The following is a 17446-nucleotide window of genomic DNA, read 5'->3' as shown; positions in this document are numbered from 1 at the left end:
TGTTAGTAGGTAAGTATAGCTCGTAATTGAATGATAGATTTTTAAAAATATTAAAATTTGAATTTTTGGCAGTGTTTTGTGTCAAAAATTACGTTTTTTTGGACCATTTACATCATGTAAAATCCGTTGTAATCAACAGAAAAAAAATCCTTCGTTCAAGCACTAGACAATACTATCTAGAAGAGGTGTGCTAAATTTCAGAAAAATCGGTTCATTATAATTTTTGAAAAAATCGTGACTACCGGCTTTAAAATTGGAGTTTCGAGGAAACAGCGTTCAAAGTTAAATGATATAAACATCGGATTTTCTTTTTTATTTCATCGAATTCGTTTAAAAATATTTACTCTGGACTAAATAATTAAAAGTTGTAAATTCAGATGTTCATTACATGAATATTTTGCTTCCTCTTTACGATCAGCAAAAAAATTTGCTTCCTCGTGGAGAAAGCATTAATATTGAAATAAACATAAATAAATAATATAATAATATAAACATTTGAGAATATAAAATTTTTCAGCTAAAATATGAATTTTTGATTTTTTAACTTTCATTAATTCTTTAAATTTAAATCAAATGTATACTTCATATATATCAATCGATTCGATTTAATACAAGGAATTAAAATATTTCATGTTTATGGATATTACTACATGAAAGAGTTGACAATTTCATAATTTAACATAAAAATGAAAACAATCACAATGATTAATTGATGCAAATTTTAATAAATGTTAAGCTTTATAAATACAAGGTACCATAAGTCTTTAAATTAAATATTCAATTAGTAAAACTTTACTTTTAAATTATAAACTCATTTTTTATACAAATTATCATTAATTTTATCAAAAATGTTAAGTTGTACTTTGTCTTTCTTTTTCTGATACTCTAACGCATCAGACATTATTTTCAACTTTTTTTGTTTCAAAGCAATTACGCATCTTTGCTAATCCGTAAATTTTTCAGTATTCAAAATTCTTTTCTTTCCTTTTGATCCTAAAAAATTAAAATATTTTTTTTAGTAAATTTTAAGAATTATTAATCAAGAAAAACTTTTTTTAACCTTACTTGATACAATTCCATATAATCACATCGCGGGTAATTTGGTACTATATTTAAAATCGTTATTCAATAAAATAATAGAAAAAGAGAAAATGCCAAACTCATGGTCTCAAACGCATATTAGAATGCTATACAAGAAGGGGAGTGTCGCCGAACCCTTAAATTACCGTCCCATCGCTTTAATTAACTGCATCTCGAAAATATTTACTCAGATCCTTTCCACAAGACTAGTTAATTGGGCGGAAGAGAAGTCTTTGATACCTGAATGGCAGGCCGGCTTCAGGGGGAAAAGAAGTTGCATTGACCACGTTTTTACATTGAATTTCCTTATTCAAAATAGACTGAGACATCACGGAGGCAAGGCCTTTGTACTGTTTGTAGACTTCAAGGCAGCCTTTCCCTCGTTATGTCATCAGATCCTATGGAATGAATTATATAAAATGGGCTGTGGAACAAAATTTATCAGAATTTTAATTGATTTCTATTCTAAGGCCAATGTAGCGGTAAAGGGATCAGGGGGTGTGTCGGGGTCGGTGGACTTTACGCGGGGAGTTATGCAGGGAGACATTTTGAGCCCCTTCTTGTTTTCACTGTTTATCGCGGACCTGGAAGATTTTTTGAGGTCTAAGGGTGTCAAGGGAATCTCGCTTGATCATTTAACAGAGATTATAATTTTGGCGTATGCAGATGACCTTGCTATTCCTGCAGACTCTAAAGTTCAGATGAAAAAAATACTTGAAGGTCTATATGAGTACTGCCATCTTAACAAATTAGAAGTAAACATAGACAAAACAAAAATTGTAATTTTCAAAAAAGGAGGCCATGCTCAAAATAAAAAATATAACTTCTTATACGGTGACTCTACAGTTGAAATTGTCAAAAACTATACATATTTAGGAATTCCGTTCTCCCAGTCCTCTGTTTTTGCCCAGGCCACCGAATCTATGATTTGTAAAGCGAAATCAGCTACAACGTCTGCGATGTCCTTGATACATAGAATGAATATAAACTCCTGGAAATCTATCGATACAATTTTTCAAAGCCTAGTAATTAACATACCTATGTATTGTGCCTCCGTGTGGAGCCTTAGATATATCGAACAAGTAGAAAAAATACAGACTGATTTTTTTAAAAAGGTACTCCAAGCACCAAAAAACACCCCAGGATACGCTATTAGATTAGAGGTGGGAGCTACCCCAATTGCCACTAAAATATTCGACGCAATCATAAGATGGATTGAAAAAATTGAAAAAATGTCGGATTATTAAATAGATTCCAAACCAGAATAATTATCGACTCCTCGATTAGCTTTCTAAAATCCGAAAAATATTGTGAACTTTGCCATATAAACGTCGAAAACATCGACTTCATGTATCACTTGTTAATAAAATGTCAATACCTAGATAATATCAGAAAAATTTATATTAGTAAAAGTAATAATGCGAACGAATTAAAAGACACTTGGCTTGAAATCTTAAATAACCCAGACACAGTTACAATTAAAAAAACAGCGAAATTTATGTACAAGATATTGGAATATATGTAAATCAGTGCGAACTCCATTGTATAAGTCTACGGACTTCAAACAATTAATAAATACACTATAATCACATCGCGTTCCGTTGGACTCAAAATGCGAAAATTTATTTTAAAAGACTTAATTATTTTTACTAGCCAAATTTTGAAATTTATTAAAGAATTACTTTTAAGAATAATGTATGTTATATAGACAAAAATTAAATTTATTAGGTAACTTAAAAAAATGTTAAAGTAAAAGAAGAAAAAAATGAAAAAATCATTAATTTTAAACATATATATATATATACGTAATATTTATTATATTAAATAAAATAAAAAAATTTTATGAAAAATATTAGAAAAATAAAAGTGCAGAAAATTTGACCTCGGACTCGATAAGTAAGGGTTAAAAGTATAATATGATATTATTTAGTACATTTTATTATTGATTAAGTACCGGTGGAATTTTAAACTTTCATTTATATTGTTGACATGAGTCAATTTTTTGGGCAAAATTTTAAATTTTAAATTATTCTATAATATCCAAATTTGAAAAATATTATTTTTTATCATTTTATAATTTTTATTTTTTGAAACAATAAAAATATTTAAAAAGCTATACACTTAATTATTTAGAGGGGTAAAAAAAGTTTTCTAAAAAGTGAACAATAAAAAATTTAAAAAATTGTAGAGAATTGTAATTTATAAAGAAGAGCAACTAGAATTTCAACCAATTAAAAGTTGTCAATTTTTTGTACATTTATAGTGCCTGAAACCATATATTGTTATAGAAAATTAAAAAACAATTATTCTTGGACATTTTTCAATTTTCTTCTTTTTTGAAAAAAATTTATTTTTCGAAAAAATTGAAATTTTTTTATATTAATATATTTTTAATGGGTGACAATCATGAAAAAGCATATAAAACTAATGACAATGAAAAATAATGGAAACTATAAATGAAGATCTAATTTCCATTTTTCTATAATTTTGTGTTTTATGTAATAACTAATCATTTATTCTCATTGCAAATTTCATTGCACGTCATAATTCTTAATACTCAATATTATACTGAAGGAAAATAAGTTGACCTCCCCTAGACAATGTAAATATCAATAAGTTGAAATTTCACCGGACCCTTCTCTTAAAATATATTTGTAAAATTTACTGTTTTCAGAAGCACTTGTTGCCTTATTCGATTGGCTTGGTTCATGTAGAGTTAACCCAAATTCTTTGAATAAATTGGCATTATCAGCATTCTCTTGTTGACGTGAATTATTGTCTTCAACAAAAATAACGTCATCATCGTCAGAATCATTTACAGTAATCTTTTCTTCAGCCACATCTTTCTTTTTTGAATTTCTAGTCTACAGGAAAATTAACGTTTATTTAAATTATTAAAATAATTAAAAAATTATTTTTATTCTCGAATTAACTAAAAAATAAATTTATAAATCAAATTTTTTAAATTATGTTTAATAAAAAATGTTAAACTGTTAAAAAATTCGTTCCTGTTACCATCGCTAATCACTCACTTTTGTTACATCTGTCAAGCTGTTCTTTTTAATTATGCCCTCATTTGACATCAATTGCTTCACAGCATTTATTTCCCACTCTTTAGGTTTTGGAAGAACTATATCGCAACTAATGAAAAAAAATTGTGATAAAATCAACAATAATAAATTATTATATTAGATAAAAGTTTACTTTTTATCTTTGGACAGAAGTATCATTAATTGATCGTCTAAATATTCATATTCAATTGAAATTGGCGATCCTCCTCCTGTAGCTTCAAAATTCTTTTTCTCATCTCGTATTTTTAATTTGAGATCACCTTTCCATTTGTTCCAAATCTAAGAAATTGTTTTATTATGTAATAATCTTTTAATTAAAAATTTTCTACTTTTTACAATGTAATTAAGTTTTACATTCTTTAAGTAATATACTATCTACTACAGTAGACTGATTGATTTTTTGATCAATCAAGAAATAAAAAAAATGACTCTATGGCATGTAATATTTAAATTTTTTAGCAATAAAATCAATGTATGCTAAATTTTTAGACTGTTCGAAGAATAGAAGTGAAAAATGACAAAAAAGATAAGTTTCACTTTCTTAAACTACTTTTCTAATGACTTTTTAAATGTTATGAAATTTTATTTTCAATAATCATTTTATTTAAATAAAAAATCTACGTTTGTTTAACTGAAATATGACATTATTTATTAAAATTGATTAAAAATATTTTAAATCTAATTTAATTATGCAAATGACAATAAATAAAATATTTAACTAATTTTTATTTTATATAATTTAAATTTACATTTTATTTTTACAAATATAATTAAATGCCCTTTGTCTTTGTTCTGTAAAAATAAATAAAAAACATTAACCTTTTATTTGTTAAAACAATATTTTACACAATGAATAAACTATTAATGAAACAAATTTTGTCATCCATTCGAGACTTTGTATTATTTATGATGAGCAATATTAATATTACCTTCATCCACGATTCTAATGTATTTATTTGACCATTTGAATCCATGTTCAATACCGTGGTTAAAATGTTCCACAATTTCTTCTAGATAGAGAAATATTTTAATTTTTTTATCCAAATATAATATTACAGGTGGACTAGTAAGAAAAATTAATTATATTGGTGAAAAAGGTTAAATAACTGTGAATTACATGTGTTTAAAAAAAAAGAAGAGGTGATCAAAATATTTTTGTAATATTACCTCTGTAATATAATTATGTAATTAACCTGACAGAAATAAACTTAAAATGTTTAAATAACCTTTAATTATCATATAATTATTAATTTTATATTTGTAAGATATTATTGTAAAAAGACAATTAATCCTATTGAAGTCTAACTTATCCGAAATTTTTTATTTTAAATATGAAAAAATGAAATATTTTGAATAAATTGGTTTTTACTCCACGACGTTTATACCGAATGTGTTGTTTTTTGATATTATGAGGTTAATTGTGAAATCAAATGTTACACCGTTATTATTGAATTCTGAATATATACAAATTTATTAAATATTTTACATTGTATAAATATTATTTTGCCATAAAAAATTTGATTGTTAATTATTTTCTAATAAATAAAAATAATTCAGTAAAATTAATTAGAATGGTAACCATTTATAAATTAATATTTTTTTGTAATTAATTTTCACAATTTTAAATTAGAAAATTAAAAATCTTTCCAAATATGAATACTTAAAATTTTGCAATAAATTTTGAAAGTACATATTTTACAAATTCTATAGAAATTATTCTAAGATAATAAAAAAAATTTTCATTTAATAAGAAAAAATTAAATGACATTTAAAAATTGCAAGTTATAATTGTATTAATAATCCAACAAACCTGATTTGAAACAGTAATTTTTCCTTTATCATTGATCGCCAAACTACGATTATTTGCCATGAAATGAAGCATTATTTCTCGTTGTAAATTTGACATATCAGTCGACATTTCTATTTAAAACGAAAATATTGACTACAGTTGCAATTATGTAAAAGTATACTTTTGTAAATTGAAAATTAAAAGACTAGAAAATTTGATTTCTATATTTCACCAACTTTGGAGTAGCTTTTCGTCAAATTTCAAATTCTTGAACAATTATTCAATCCGTATTAAATAATTCATTGCAAATGATACTAATAACTGTCAATTTCAGTCAACAGACGCCAAAAAACAATTGCGACATTTTATTATACTAAAATTATAACTTCATTTCTTAGTATGTTTTCAAAAACAAAATTTAAAATACTTCAAATGTTATAAAATAATTAAAATAAAAATTAAAAAAAAAGTACATAGGAGATATTTTAATATTTAAAAGTCATTAATTACGTACTAATTAAACAAATTTTTTTAAACATTCTCATTGATTTTCTATAATTTTCTTAGGTCAAGAGAATCGGGTAATTGAGTAAAATAATTTTTAAATGTCATTTAATTTTTCCAATTCAAAAATTTTAAATTCACACCACTACATATACAATTTCAGTAATATTATAATTAAAAGTAAAACTATAAAATTGTAGTCTATATGAAATTGTAAACATATATTATTTTTTGTTGATTTCTTTTGATAATTGCTTTTTAATTTCTTATTTTAATAAATTTATTTAACCTTTCAGGTTTATTATTTATTGCTGACGAAATCGCGCTATTTTTAATTCAGGATATTTACGAATATTTAAAAAAATGGAAGAATATATTTTACTTCGACAAATTCAACGAGACAATGAACAAAGAAAACGTGATTTAATTATTTTTAGACGACGTTTAAGAGATGAAAGTAATACCTTTGAATTACCAGAAAATGAATTTAGAAGAATTTATCGGCAAGCCAATTAAATTTGAAAAATTTATTCATATACACAGATTAATATTTCCTAAAGATTGTCTTTGACATATCGGTTTTTTATGTTATACGTATATATATCGTATTTTATGTTATACAACTTTAACATTTATTTTATTGTTAAAAAGTTATTTTTATTTAGGTTACAATTTTTACTAACAAAGTTCATACTCTAAATTATAATAGAATTTAATTTAATTGATATCAAATTTATTATGCTCAATTTAACTTGAAAATTTTAAATCCTTGTTTTTAATAATATTTTAAACAATTAGTTTGTCAAGAGTTGCAACCCGAAACTTAATTGAAGAAATAAGACCATTCATGCCAGTAAAACACAAATCGACAGGAATTCCATTGCATCTGCAGGTTAAAAAATTATTTTATTTTTATAACAATGATTATAATATTTTATAACAATGATATTTATAAGAGAAATTTCGCACTAAATCGGACACCATTTTGATTTGAAATGTAAGATTATTTTAAATTATATTTTTTTGTTTGAGGCAGATAAACATTTCTGAATAAGTACAATGGTGCCAGTTTGTTCCAGATATATTTCTGGCTTTTAAAACAAAGATACAACCTTAGTTATACAAAATTTTTTAAATTTAACACTAAAAAATCCAAAATTTGATTAATTTTAAATATACATAATAACACAATGGTTTCACTTTGACCAGAATCTCATTTTCGATTGTATATAAGGCGGAATTAATTGTACGATACCTTGAGTCATTCAGATACATAGTTAGAGAGAGTTACATCTCATTCGACGGTTAATGAAGCGGTAAATCGAATTTTGACCAGAAAAAATTATAAAATTATATATAAAAGTGATTTGGGGTTAAAATAGTCACAGTGTCATTTAAGGGTAAAAAAAACAAAAAATAATGGTGAGATGAGTAATAGGTGGTAAAATGGTTTTCGATTTGATGTGGATAGATATCATAGAAAGTGAATTATTATCATATTCAAGAATTTTTAAACTACTACAAAAATATAACATTTGATATAATTTTAATTTTAAAGTAGAATAAATTAAAATCAAAAACAAGAAAAAATTTGAATAAAATAGTCTCAAATGAGTGACATGAATATGAAAATATTATTTTTATTTTATGTAACGCTATTAAAAGTTGGCTTTCTCTGTAATTAATTTATATATATTTTTTTATTTTAGATGAATTTTCTATTTTGCAAAATGTTATTTAAAATTGAATTAAATAACCATAAAGCATGTATAGATATTTTTTTGAATTTTAACTGAAAAAAATATTAGCTGTATAATTATAATACATTATGGACGTATAAAACTCTAAGTTTTATTCTTCTTATGGAATTTATTTTAGATATTTCCAAACCCACTTAATTTTTTTCCAGTTTGAATTCAAGAGTGTAATTTTTTTCATTTAATTTTATAAGTAGATTGGTCATCTTGCACAAACTTTTAACGAAAATAGAAAGTCTAGGATCGATTCCGCTTGATAATTTTTTTTATTTATTTTCTCGAACTAAATTAAAACTAGGGTAAGTGTGTCAATTGCTGCGAGTCTGTTACTGCGACCTATTGAAAAATCTTATTATTTATTATGGTAGAAAATAAAGCATGTTAAAAGTAATTGAAAAAATTATTTTCAACATAACTTAATATAATTATTGTGCACTTGAAAGAATATTTAAACTATTATTAATTTAATTATTAAAGATTAAATTTTTCTTATCGCAGAAACTGGAGCAAATAATGCAAATGCATATGCTTCATTTACTGTGCTGAAATCTTACCTTTAAATACATGTTATTTTTGAGGAAGCATTTAACGCAAAGCAATTGATGCAACCGCGCAGCAATAGAATCATTGCATATTACTTTTAATTTATTAAATTTGCTGAAATAATCTATTTTTCTAGGTTTTTAATGTTTTTTTATAAATATCTGAATAACATTAATGAAAAGTTTAATAAGTCGTAAGTTTATTTTCTTTAACATAATTATCGTATTTTCTATACAAAAGATGACTTGACTAGAACCGCGCAGTAACTGATACACTTACCCTAATATGAATTTGTATATTTCTGTTCCATAACTCTAATTAAAAATAAGATAGATTTCTCGAATTTAATAGAATTTATAAATAGTTTAAATTAATTCCAGTCTTGTTAAGGAGTTTTTAATGCATTAAATATAAAATACTCAAAACAACAATATAAATTTTAGATATTTGCAACTCTAGACTTCTTAGCTTCTGGTTCTTACCAACGAAGAGTTGGTAATTCTGTGCATCCTTGTATGAGTCAAACTTCAATCAGTCGTTCAATTCGAAGTACTATTGATGCTATACAGCAAATAATGCACAGATGGATCAAATTTCCATCAACTCGTGATGAAATGGAAATTGTGAGAAACAGGTATTCTATTTTTTTTATTTCCATACCTAAGCTTGGGTTGAGAAGCACGTTGGCTAGTGGTCTCGGAGGTCAAGCCGTCAAGAGTACTGTTAGTACTCAGATGGGTGATCTCTTTGGTTCCCGGTAGTAGTAGTATTTATGTTGAGCGTTGGCACTATACACTTTGGTTCCCGGTATGGGCTTGGTGTTTTTTATCATGCTCAACATATATCGACTCTCAGTGTCGAAAACTATTTTTACATTGGACCCAAGTAACAAATGTTTTTACTATAGATCAAGGTCTCAAAAAGTCCTCCTCCTAAAACCTTTTAAAATTTAAAAAAATAAATTTTCGACTTTAGCGTCGACACCAACTCTATTGAAGGTTAAAACTGGGTTGTCGATAAAGCATATTAACTAATAATATATAATATATATTTTGTAAAATTTAGATTTCAAGAAACATATGGATTTCCGGGCGTGGTTGGAGTAGTCGATGGCACTCACATATGTATTACACCACCAAATAGTGATATCGAAGAAACGTATTTTAATCGCAAGGGATTTCATTCTTTAAATGCAATGATCGTAAATATTATTTTTTAAGTTAAAGATTGTTCGCTAGTGGGCCGCACCATTTTTCGCAAAATAAGCGCAAATTTAAATGCTTCATTTCAAAGGGAAAATCATGGGGGACATTTCATATGTCAAAATGATGATCATTTCCTCTGGCGGACATTATCATTTAATATCATTTTTAATATTAGAGTTAATCATATTATTTTTGTATTAATAGGTATCTTATGCTGATAATAAAATATTAGCTGTAAATGCACGATATGGTGGCAGAGCAAATGATGCTAGGGTATACAATAATTCCATTCTATCTGCTTTTATGAATCAAAAGTATGCAGAAGGTTTGAGAAGATTTTGGCTCATAGGTAATAAAAGTTCAAAATCACATTTGGTTTCATATCTTTCAAATTACTATAAACTGCTCTTTTTTTTGCAAAGTCAGTGTATGTAAGTGTGGTGTGATATTTAACTTTAAATGCATTTTTCTTCAAGAAATGTATTTAAATAATTCTAGAAAGAACATTTGTTTATTATTGTTAAAGTTTAAAATAAACAAATGCTAAATGACCTAGAATATGGCGCTATTAATGTGTATGCTACGTAATTTAACCCTTTCATTGTAATTGACCTCTATAGTTTGTGACACTAAAGTACATAAACGTTATAGAATCATTTTTAAATAATTACTTTAAATCAATTTCATCTGAATACCAATGAAATGATTGGATCAAAATCTCCAATAAAAATAAAAAATTCAAAATGGCGGTCATTTAAAATTTCTTTCAAGTTTAATTAAAGATTTGGCTTTAGCGCCCCAAGAAACCTAGTACGGTAATACCAATTTTTTTAAAATAATTTCGCACATTTGTGGCACAAAAGCTTAATTGAAGGGTGAAGGGGTTAAATTTTCAATTTTGAAGGGGTTAAAAACTAATTTTTCGTGTATTTTTGTTCTCTGCTAATTTCCTTGATAGATAATTAGCAAAAAAATATATTAAATTTTATTGGAATTATTCCCAAAATAACATAAAATACGAATATATATACTATGAGATTCGGGCTACGGCTGCAGTCCTGTATTAATTACCTCAGTTCAAAATCCTGTAACAAACTCCCCAGAAGATAGATTTAATAGAACATTAAAATACACACGGGCAAATGTTGAACATTCTATTGGTATTTTGAAAGCAACATGCCGGTGCCTGAGAAAGGAAAGGGGATTGCATTATGACCCAGAAACTGCTGGTATAAAAATAAAGAATATTTTTAAAAGTGACTTCTTTTGTTTTAAAAACAATACTTAGAATTATTTTATTCACTTATGTTTAAGTTAATTAAAATACACCAAAAATTAAACAATTTATATAATATGTTACTCTAATTATTATCTAACACTGAGTAGTAAAACTTTATAGAATAACCAGTTATATATAACTATACTTCATTTTCCCATAACTGAAAATATATGACGCTCCACGAGAAAAGGGAGCTTATTTACTTTTTCAATACAGTCCCTTTTCTCGTGGAGCATCATGTATACTGACTCAGTTTCTACATGGTGCGTTTTTAATTAATTTAATTTTTTATCTAAATGGTTTTCATTGTATTTTTGTCCGATGAACATGATTGTAGTCTCAAAGATTGTCTAAGTTAGTGATGCAATATCGAAATGAAAATATCGATATCGATTAAAATCGATATTGCTTGTAGTGAATATCGATATGACAATATATCGGGTCAACAATATCGATATTTCGATTAATCGATATAATTTTGAAATTTTTTACGTAAATAAACATAATTTACAAATTGAAGATTTTTTAGGCCAATTTCCCGTCACCACAAAATTTAGTTTATTATTTTCAATAAAATAATAAAAAATAAATAAAATAAAAATTTCAAAAAAATAAAAAATCTTCAATTTAATATAATTAAACACAACAGTAACATCCATCTAATTAAAATAATTTACAAAGATTCAGTTGAATTAAATTTATTATTATGCAACATTTTAAGTACTTTTAAACTTAAAAAAGAACGAGAAATAGACGAGAAATTAAAATTTAAACGAGAAATATAAAAATTGTGAAATTTATATTTATAACTCATCACAATCTGCTTGCCGATCTTCCTTCCTGGTTATTTCACTTCAACTGAAAAAATTGTTTTATTATCAGATTATGACAAAATTTTTATGTTTTAATGTCTAGTACTTTTAATACTTACTCGAAATATGTACTGTCAATAACAGGTGACTGCACTAGATACGAAGCAACCTTTTTTCGAGATTGACGAATTTTATTAGTGTCATTAACCGCTTTAATCATCCTAGAACAGAAAACAAATTGCATTTTGTTAAGGTACTTGATATAAGATTTTCAATTTATTATAAAAATGAAATGTTAGTAAATGAAGGTGAGAAATTACTTAAAAGTTAGAACACATAGTCTTCACACAGGATGCCGGGTCTTAAATTTACCAAAGAGCTTCGTCGACTGCTCCCAAAAAAAGTTGCTTGTGAAGTTTACTTCCTTCAAGTCGGTTTCTTTTATCGTTCATCAAAATGCCAGTTTTCGAAAATAACCTTTCTGAAGGTACGGATGTGGCAACTACTGTCAGATATTTTAACGCAATCTGAGACAGTGTAGGGTAAATATGTTTCATTTCCACCCAAAATTGTATAGGATCAGTTTCGTAGTTGGCAATTTAAGACCGAAGATAAAGCATTAGTTCATCAGGATATACATTATCTGGAATGTCCCTTCTTGCTCGCTTGGCATTTTGCACGCAATCCGAATGAAATTTCCGAAGTGAAGATTTTTCTTTACTTTCTGTAAAAAAGTTAATTATATTTATTTAAAAAAAATTGTTTAAACGGATTTTAAATTATATAACAATATTTGGAAATACTAAATAAGCATACATATCAATTTACATACCCTCTGGCTCATTATTCGTATCTCCGTCAGTATCCGGTTCTTGTTCTGCAGAATTGTTATTCTTTTCCTGAAATAATCTGTTGATCTGGCCGAGTGCACGTGTACAATCTGTCGGTTGCTTAAACACCACTTTTTTGAACCTCGGATCCAAAATTGTCGCTATTGCAAAAAAGTGGCAGGATTCCATGAGTCCAAATCTGCGAGAAATTTCTTTTAAAAGATTGTCTTTTAAAACTAAAGCTACTTCGTGTTCAAGAACCAGATTCTCAAAGTCTCTCTGCAATCCATTTATTAGTGGTATCACCATACTTGCTGTGACATATTTTTGGCCACACAAATCTTTCGTAGCGCCTTCCAAAGGACGAAGTACTGTTATCAGTTCTTTTAGTATTTCCAATTCGGCAGCAGTAACTGCAGGAGGCGCAGAGGGAAAATCATCTAAAATTCCGTTTACAGTTTTTCGAAGTTCGACGAATCTTTCAATCATATAAAATGTAGAATTCCAGTGTGTTTCTACATCTTGAATTAATTTCAATTTACTTTTTTTACACAACAAGTCGGTAGCATCACGTCATCCAATCCGTCAATTTTCTTCATAGCATCCGTTGCTACCAAATTTATAGTATGAGCACAACAGCTCAAGCGATGATTTTTCCCAAGAAGTAAATCGACAGCAAGCACCATATTTCCCGCATTGTCAGTAACGATCGCTGTAATAATGCTTTTACCAATTCCCCATTCAGTACATACAGCTTCGAGCTTTTCTTTGATATGTATCGCAGTGTGACTTTCAGTCAGTTCATATACACCCAGTATTCCAGAGACCAATTGAGATTTATCACGAAAATGAACGGTAACACCAAGAAAGCTCCGTGTGTTTTTAGTTTCTGTCCAAATATCTGTAGTTAGCGTCACGTAATCTACGTTTTTCAAAAGTTTCTTATACTTTTCAGATACCGTGTTGTATTTTGAATCCAAGTGATTAAGAAACGTTTGCCTAGAAGGAATTTTATAATTGGGAACTGCAAATTTCATCATTTTTTGAAATCCTTCTCTTTCTACCATTGCAAAAGGTTCATTATCTTTACAGATCATTAGTGAAATTTTATCTGTAAGAATTTTGTGTTTAGTACCTCCTTCTTGAAACGATGACACATTTGAGAAAGATGTTTTAATATTTTCCCTGCCTGATGGTTCGCTTGGCTTAGTAGTCGTCGAAGGTTTGCTTGCACTAGAACTAACAGATTCATTGTTTTGCGCGCTAGTTGATTGATTCGTCGACGTTGAATTTTCGTTACTTTCGTGTTTTCGTTTCAGTAGGTTGTTCGATTTTTTATTTTCAATTTCTGTCATCAGCGCATTATAAATCTCAATGTGATTTATCTTCAAATGGTTAAACATATTTGTTGTGTTTCTAGAACATTTCACTAGCGAATGAGGTCCTGAACAATATTTACATTGCATGACGTTTTTCTGATCTGTAGGTAAAAAGTGCTTTCGCACAGGACTTGAACCGCCGCTCATTTTACAAGTCCATGGAATTAATTACCTGTAAATTAAATATAATTAAACTAATAGCAATATATTAATCAAATAGGAAATAAATAAGTATAACAAATGAATTATAATAACCCGAAATAATAATAAGAATAAGAAATTATAACAGTAATTAATAACATTACGTTTAATAAAAGTAATTTACAATATTATTAGTTTTTCTGTGAAGAGGTTGTAATATAAAAACAATACAAGTAAATTCATTCAAGTACATATTTGATTCTTATTCTTTTTTATAAAATAAATGTCTATATTGTTCATACTTAGAGGTTATGTCACGTAAATTGTCAAAAAAATTTCGAGTTTTACATAAACACTTTTAGAATCTTTAATTAAAATGAAATAAGTTAAAGAGAACAAATTTTATTTATTAATATGAAATTTCTTTTTGTACATACTTGATCAAGAATAAAAATTTATTATTTGTACTATATAGCTTCAACTATAAGTACAGAAAATGTTTAGTCGCATACATACCTTTTTAATTGTTCCTACTTTTTATTTGCGTAGTAATCATTCAAAATAAGATTAACTAATTTCGATTGAATTAATTGCATGGAATTAATGCGTTAATTTTGAACGTTCAATTTTTAACTGTTTACATTTGCATAAACTTGAAATATAGTAATATACAAAGAAGAAAGAACGGTCGGTTAGTTTGACGGTGCGTACGTTAACGTTAAGTTCACAATCTGGCATATATGCAAAGCTTAAAGGTAGAATCATATGGCGCGTAAACGTTAGGCGCAGGACACGGTGGGACAAAAGCAGGGCTCGTCAAAATTCCTAAAATCTCAATGCAAGGAAGGAAAAACTTTTATTAAACATTAAAATATTGATATCGACAGATAAATATCGATATTCGTATCGATATATCGTATATAAAATATCGATACGAAATATCGAGACAAAAATATCGATATTTCCAATATTCCGATATCGATATTGCATCTCTAGTCTAAGTACGTCACAATTTAAGAAAGGGGAGCCTACCTAAATGTCAAATTATTTTTATTAGGTAAAATAGTGAATTCCTGTTGTGTCTTGCACAACATTCGCAAGCATTACCGTTTACAAAACGTTGTCGATATTGATGGAGAGGAACAGCATGAAGAACAGGTTCCCCATGAAGAAAATTATAACGAGGATGATGATCAAGTCAGAAATGCAATAATTCAGGAATATTTCACGTAGAATATTAGTTTTAAAAATTTATTTTGTTACTCAAGTTTTGTTGTAATTTATTGTATATATATTTTTTCTCATGTTTTTAAACTTTAGATTTAAAACAAAAATAAAATCTATATTTTTCCCAAAAATCAGATCAATTTTATTTTTTAAAAAGTAATCAATTTTGATGATCCTAAATAACACATAATTTTTTTTACTTTCTCATTTATATATATTCATTTTATATGGATACCACCTAAAAAAATGAGAAATGTAATAATAATAATATAATAAATTTATTATTACATTTATTATATTATTATTATTACATTTCTCATTTTTTTATGTGGTATCCATATAAAATGAATATCCCGTATTTTTCAATATATATGGTTGCTCCAACCACAGTGTTTTTTCTATGTGGGAAATCGAAAGTAATAAGTGGGAAATTATGAAATGAAAAGTGAAAAATAGAAATTGGGAAATTAAAAGATAAAATGGTTAGTAAGTGGAAAGTAAGAAAGTGTAAAGTGGGGAAGTAGAAAGTGAGAAAGTGGAAAAGTAGGAAGTGGGAAGTAGAAAAAGAAAAAGTGGATAGTGAGAAACTGAAAATGTGAAAAAGTAAGAAAGTAGGAAGTGGGAAGTAGAAAAAGAAAAAGTGGATAGTGAGAAACTGAAAATGTGAAAAAGTAAGAAAGTAGGAAGTGGGAAGTGAGATGTGGGAAGTGAGATGTGGGAAAGTGGGAAGTGAGATGTGGGAAGTGGGATGTGGGAAGTGAGATGTGGGAAAGTGGGATGTGGGAAGTGAGATGTGGGAAAGTGGGATGTGGGAAGTGAGATGTGGGAAGTGAGATGTGGGAAGTGAGATGTGGGAAGTGAGATGTGGGAAGTGAGAAGTGGGAAGTGAGAAGTGGGAAGTGAGAAGTGGGATGTGGGAAGTGAGATGTGGGAAAGTGGGATGTGGGAAAGTGGGATGTGTGAAGTGAGATGTGGGAAGTGAGAAGTGGGAAGTGGAAAGTGGGATGTGGAAAAGTTACGGAATCGACCCTGTGGTCGAAAAGTCCATGGTTTGTTTCACCCCCGTTCTTGCGGCACTTACATCGGGAAACAAGCCATCGGAAAATTTAATAACATTATCGAGAACCTTTCTTCTCAAACGACCCCGGGGATTTTATATCCCAATGGCGTCGTAGAGAAAACTATTGGTCAAGTTAATTTACCAGTAGAATTTTTAAATTCTACAAATTCGGTACCTATCCGCTTTGCTCATACGCTAGACTGTGAAGTACTATTAGGGCATGATTTCGCGGAAATTTTTGACTTTGAAATTAAATTTAAAGATAGGATTTGGAGGTTAGGAAAAGGAGCATGGCACTCCTACGAAGGAAATGAGATCACAAAGGAATTAGTTAAAACTAGACAGGTTTTGGTAAAGGATACTTTCTCACCTTGTGCAGGGTTACAAGAATTAGGTCATACACAAATAGAAACCTTTAAATTTTTATTAGACCGAAAAATACCACCAAAGCCACTTAAACTTCCTTATACACATTTAGTAAAGCATTCTATAGATGTCCAAGGCCATCCCCCTATTAAACAAAATTTTAGGAGATGTTCGCCTAAAGTACTGGAAGCGGTTCAGAAAAAGGCTCAAGAATTGTTAGAAGAAGATATAATCGAGTTTTCCTTTGGTGAATGGTGTAATCCCATTGTTATGGCGCTGAAATCGGATGGTACTTATAGGTTATGCGTAGACTTTCGAAGATTAAATGAGATAGCGAAAAAGGATGCCTATCCTATGAAGGATATGGGCGAAATCCTGGATAAGTTACGCTCAGCTAGGTATA

General features: G+C 27.9%; 3 protein-coding genes across 3 annotated transcripts; 1 reads left to right on the top strand and 2 right to left on the bottom strand.

Moving 5' to 3' along the window:
• The first annotated feature begins 7503 nt into the window (after positions 1–7503).
• Positions 7504–11582, top strand: LOC127291370 (putative nuclease HARBI1). Its single transcript, XM_051320457.1, has 5 exons — positions 7504–7512; positions 9188–9378; positions 9810–9945; positions 10154–10298; positions 11566–11582. Exons 1-5 carry the CDS (start codon positions 7504–7506, stop codon positions 11580–11582), a joined length of 498 nt encoding a protein of 165 aa, XP_051176414.1.
• Positions 11583–12082: 500 nt separating this feature from the next.
• Positions 12083–13359, bottom strand: LOC127291369 (uncharacterized). Its single transcript, XM_051320456.1, has 5 exons — positions 12873–13359; positions 12679–12764; positions 12413–12567; positions 12160–12261; positions 12083–12086 (listed from the first exon to the last, which is right to left on the bottom strand). Exons 1-5 carry the CDS (start codon positions 13357–13359, stop codon positions 12083–12085), a joined length of 834 nt encoding a protein of 277 aa, XP_051176413.1.
• A 44-nt stretch (positions 13360–13403) lies between these two features.
• LOC127291368 (zinc finger BED domain-containing protein 4-like) lies at positions 13404–14396 on the bottom strand. Its single transcript, XM_051320455.1, has one exon. It carries the CDS (start codon positions 14394–14396, stop codon positions 13404–13406), a length of 993 nt encoding a protein of 330 aa, XP_051176412.1.
• Positions 14397–17446: the final 3050 nt, after the last annotated feature.

Source organism: Leptopilina boulardi, unplaced genomic scaffold (assembly GCF_019393585.1).
Source record: "Leptopilina boulardi isolate dan_hultmark-lab unplaced genomic scaffold, ZJU_Lbou_2.1 LbouV2_135, whole genome shotgun sequence".
Taxonomy (NCBI): domain Eukaryota; kingdom Metazoa; phylum Arthropoda; class Insecta; order Hymenoptera; family Figitidae; genus Leptopilina; species Leptopilina boulardi.
This window is presented reverse-complemented; position numbering and strand designations above follow the sequence as displayed.

What these genes read in the sequence shown, in the direction of transcription:
- LOC127291368 (XM_051320455.1), bottom strand. Translation starts at nt 14,396, where the DNA reads ATGAGCGGCGGTTCAAGTCCTGTGCGAAAGCACTTTTTACCTACAGAT.
- LOC127291370 (XM_051320457.1), top strand. An exon ending in ATGGAAATTGTGAGAAACAG is followed by an intron (nt 9,379 to 9,809) that starts GTATTCTATTTT and finishes TGTAAAATTTAG; the next exon opens with ATTTCAAGAAACATATGGAT. An exon ending in ATTCTTTAAATGCAATGATC is followed by an intron (nt 9,946 to 10,153) that starts GTAAATATTATT and finishes TTGTATTAATAG; the next exon opens with GTATCTTATGCTGATAATAA.
- LOC127291369 (XM_051320456.1), bottom strand. Translation starts at nt 13,359, where the DNA reads ATGATTGAAAGATTCGTCGAACTTCGAAAAACTGTAAACGGAATTTTA. An exon ending in TACGAATAATGAGCCAGAGG is followed by an intron (nt 12,765 to 12,872) that starts GTATGTAAATTG and finishes ACTTTTTTACAG; the next exon opens with AAAGTAAAGAAAAATCTTCA. An exon ending in GAAGGGACATTCCAGATAAT is followed by an intron (nt 12,568 to 12,678) that starts GTATATCCTGAT and finishes ACACTGTCTCAG; the next exon opens with ATTGCGTTAAAATATCTGAC.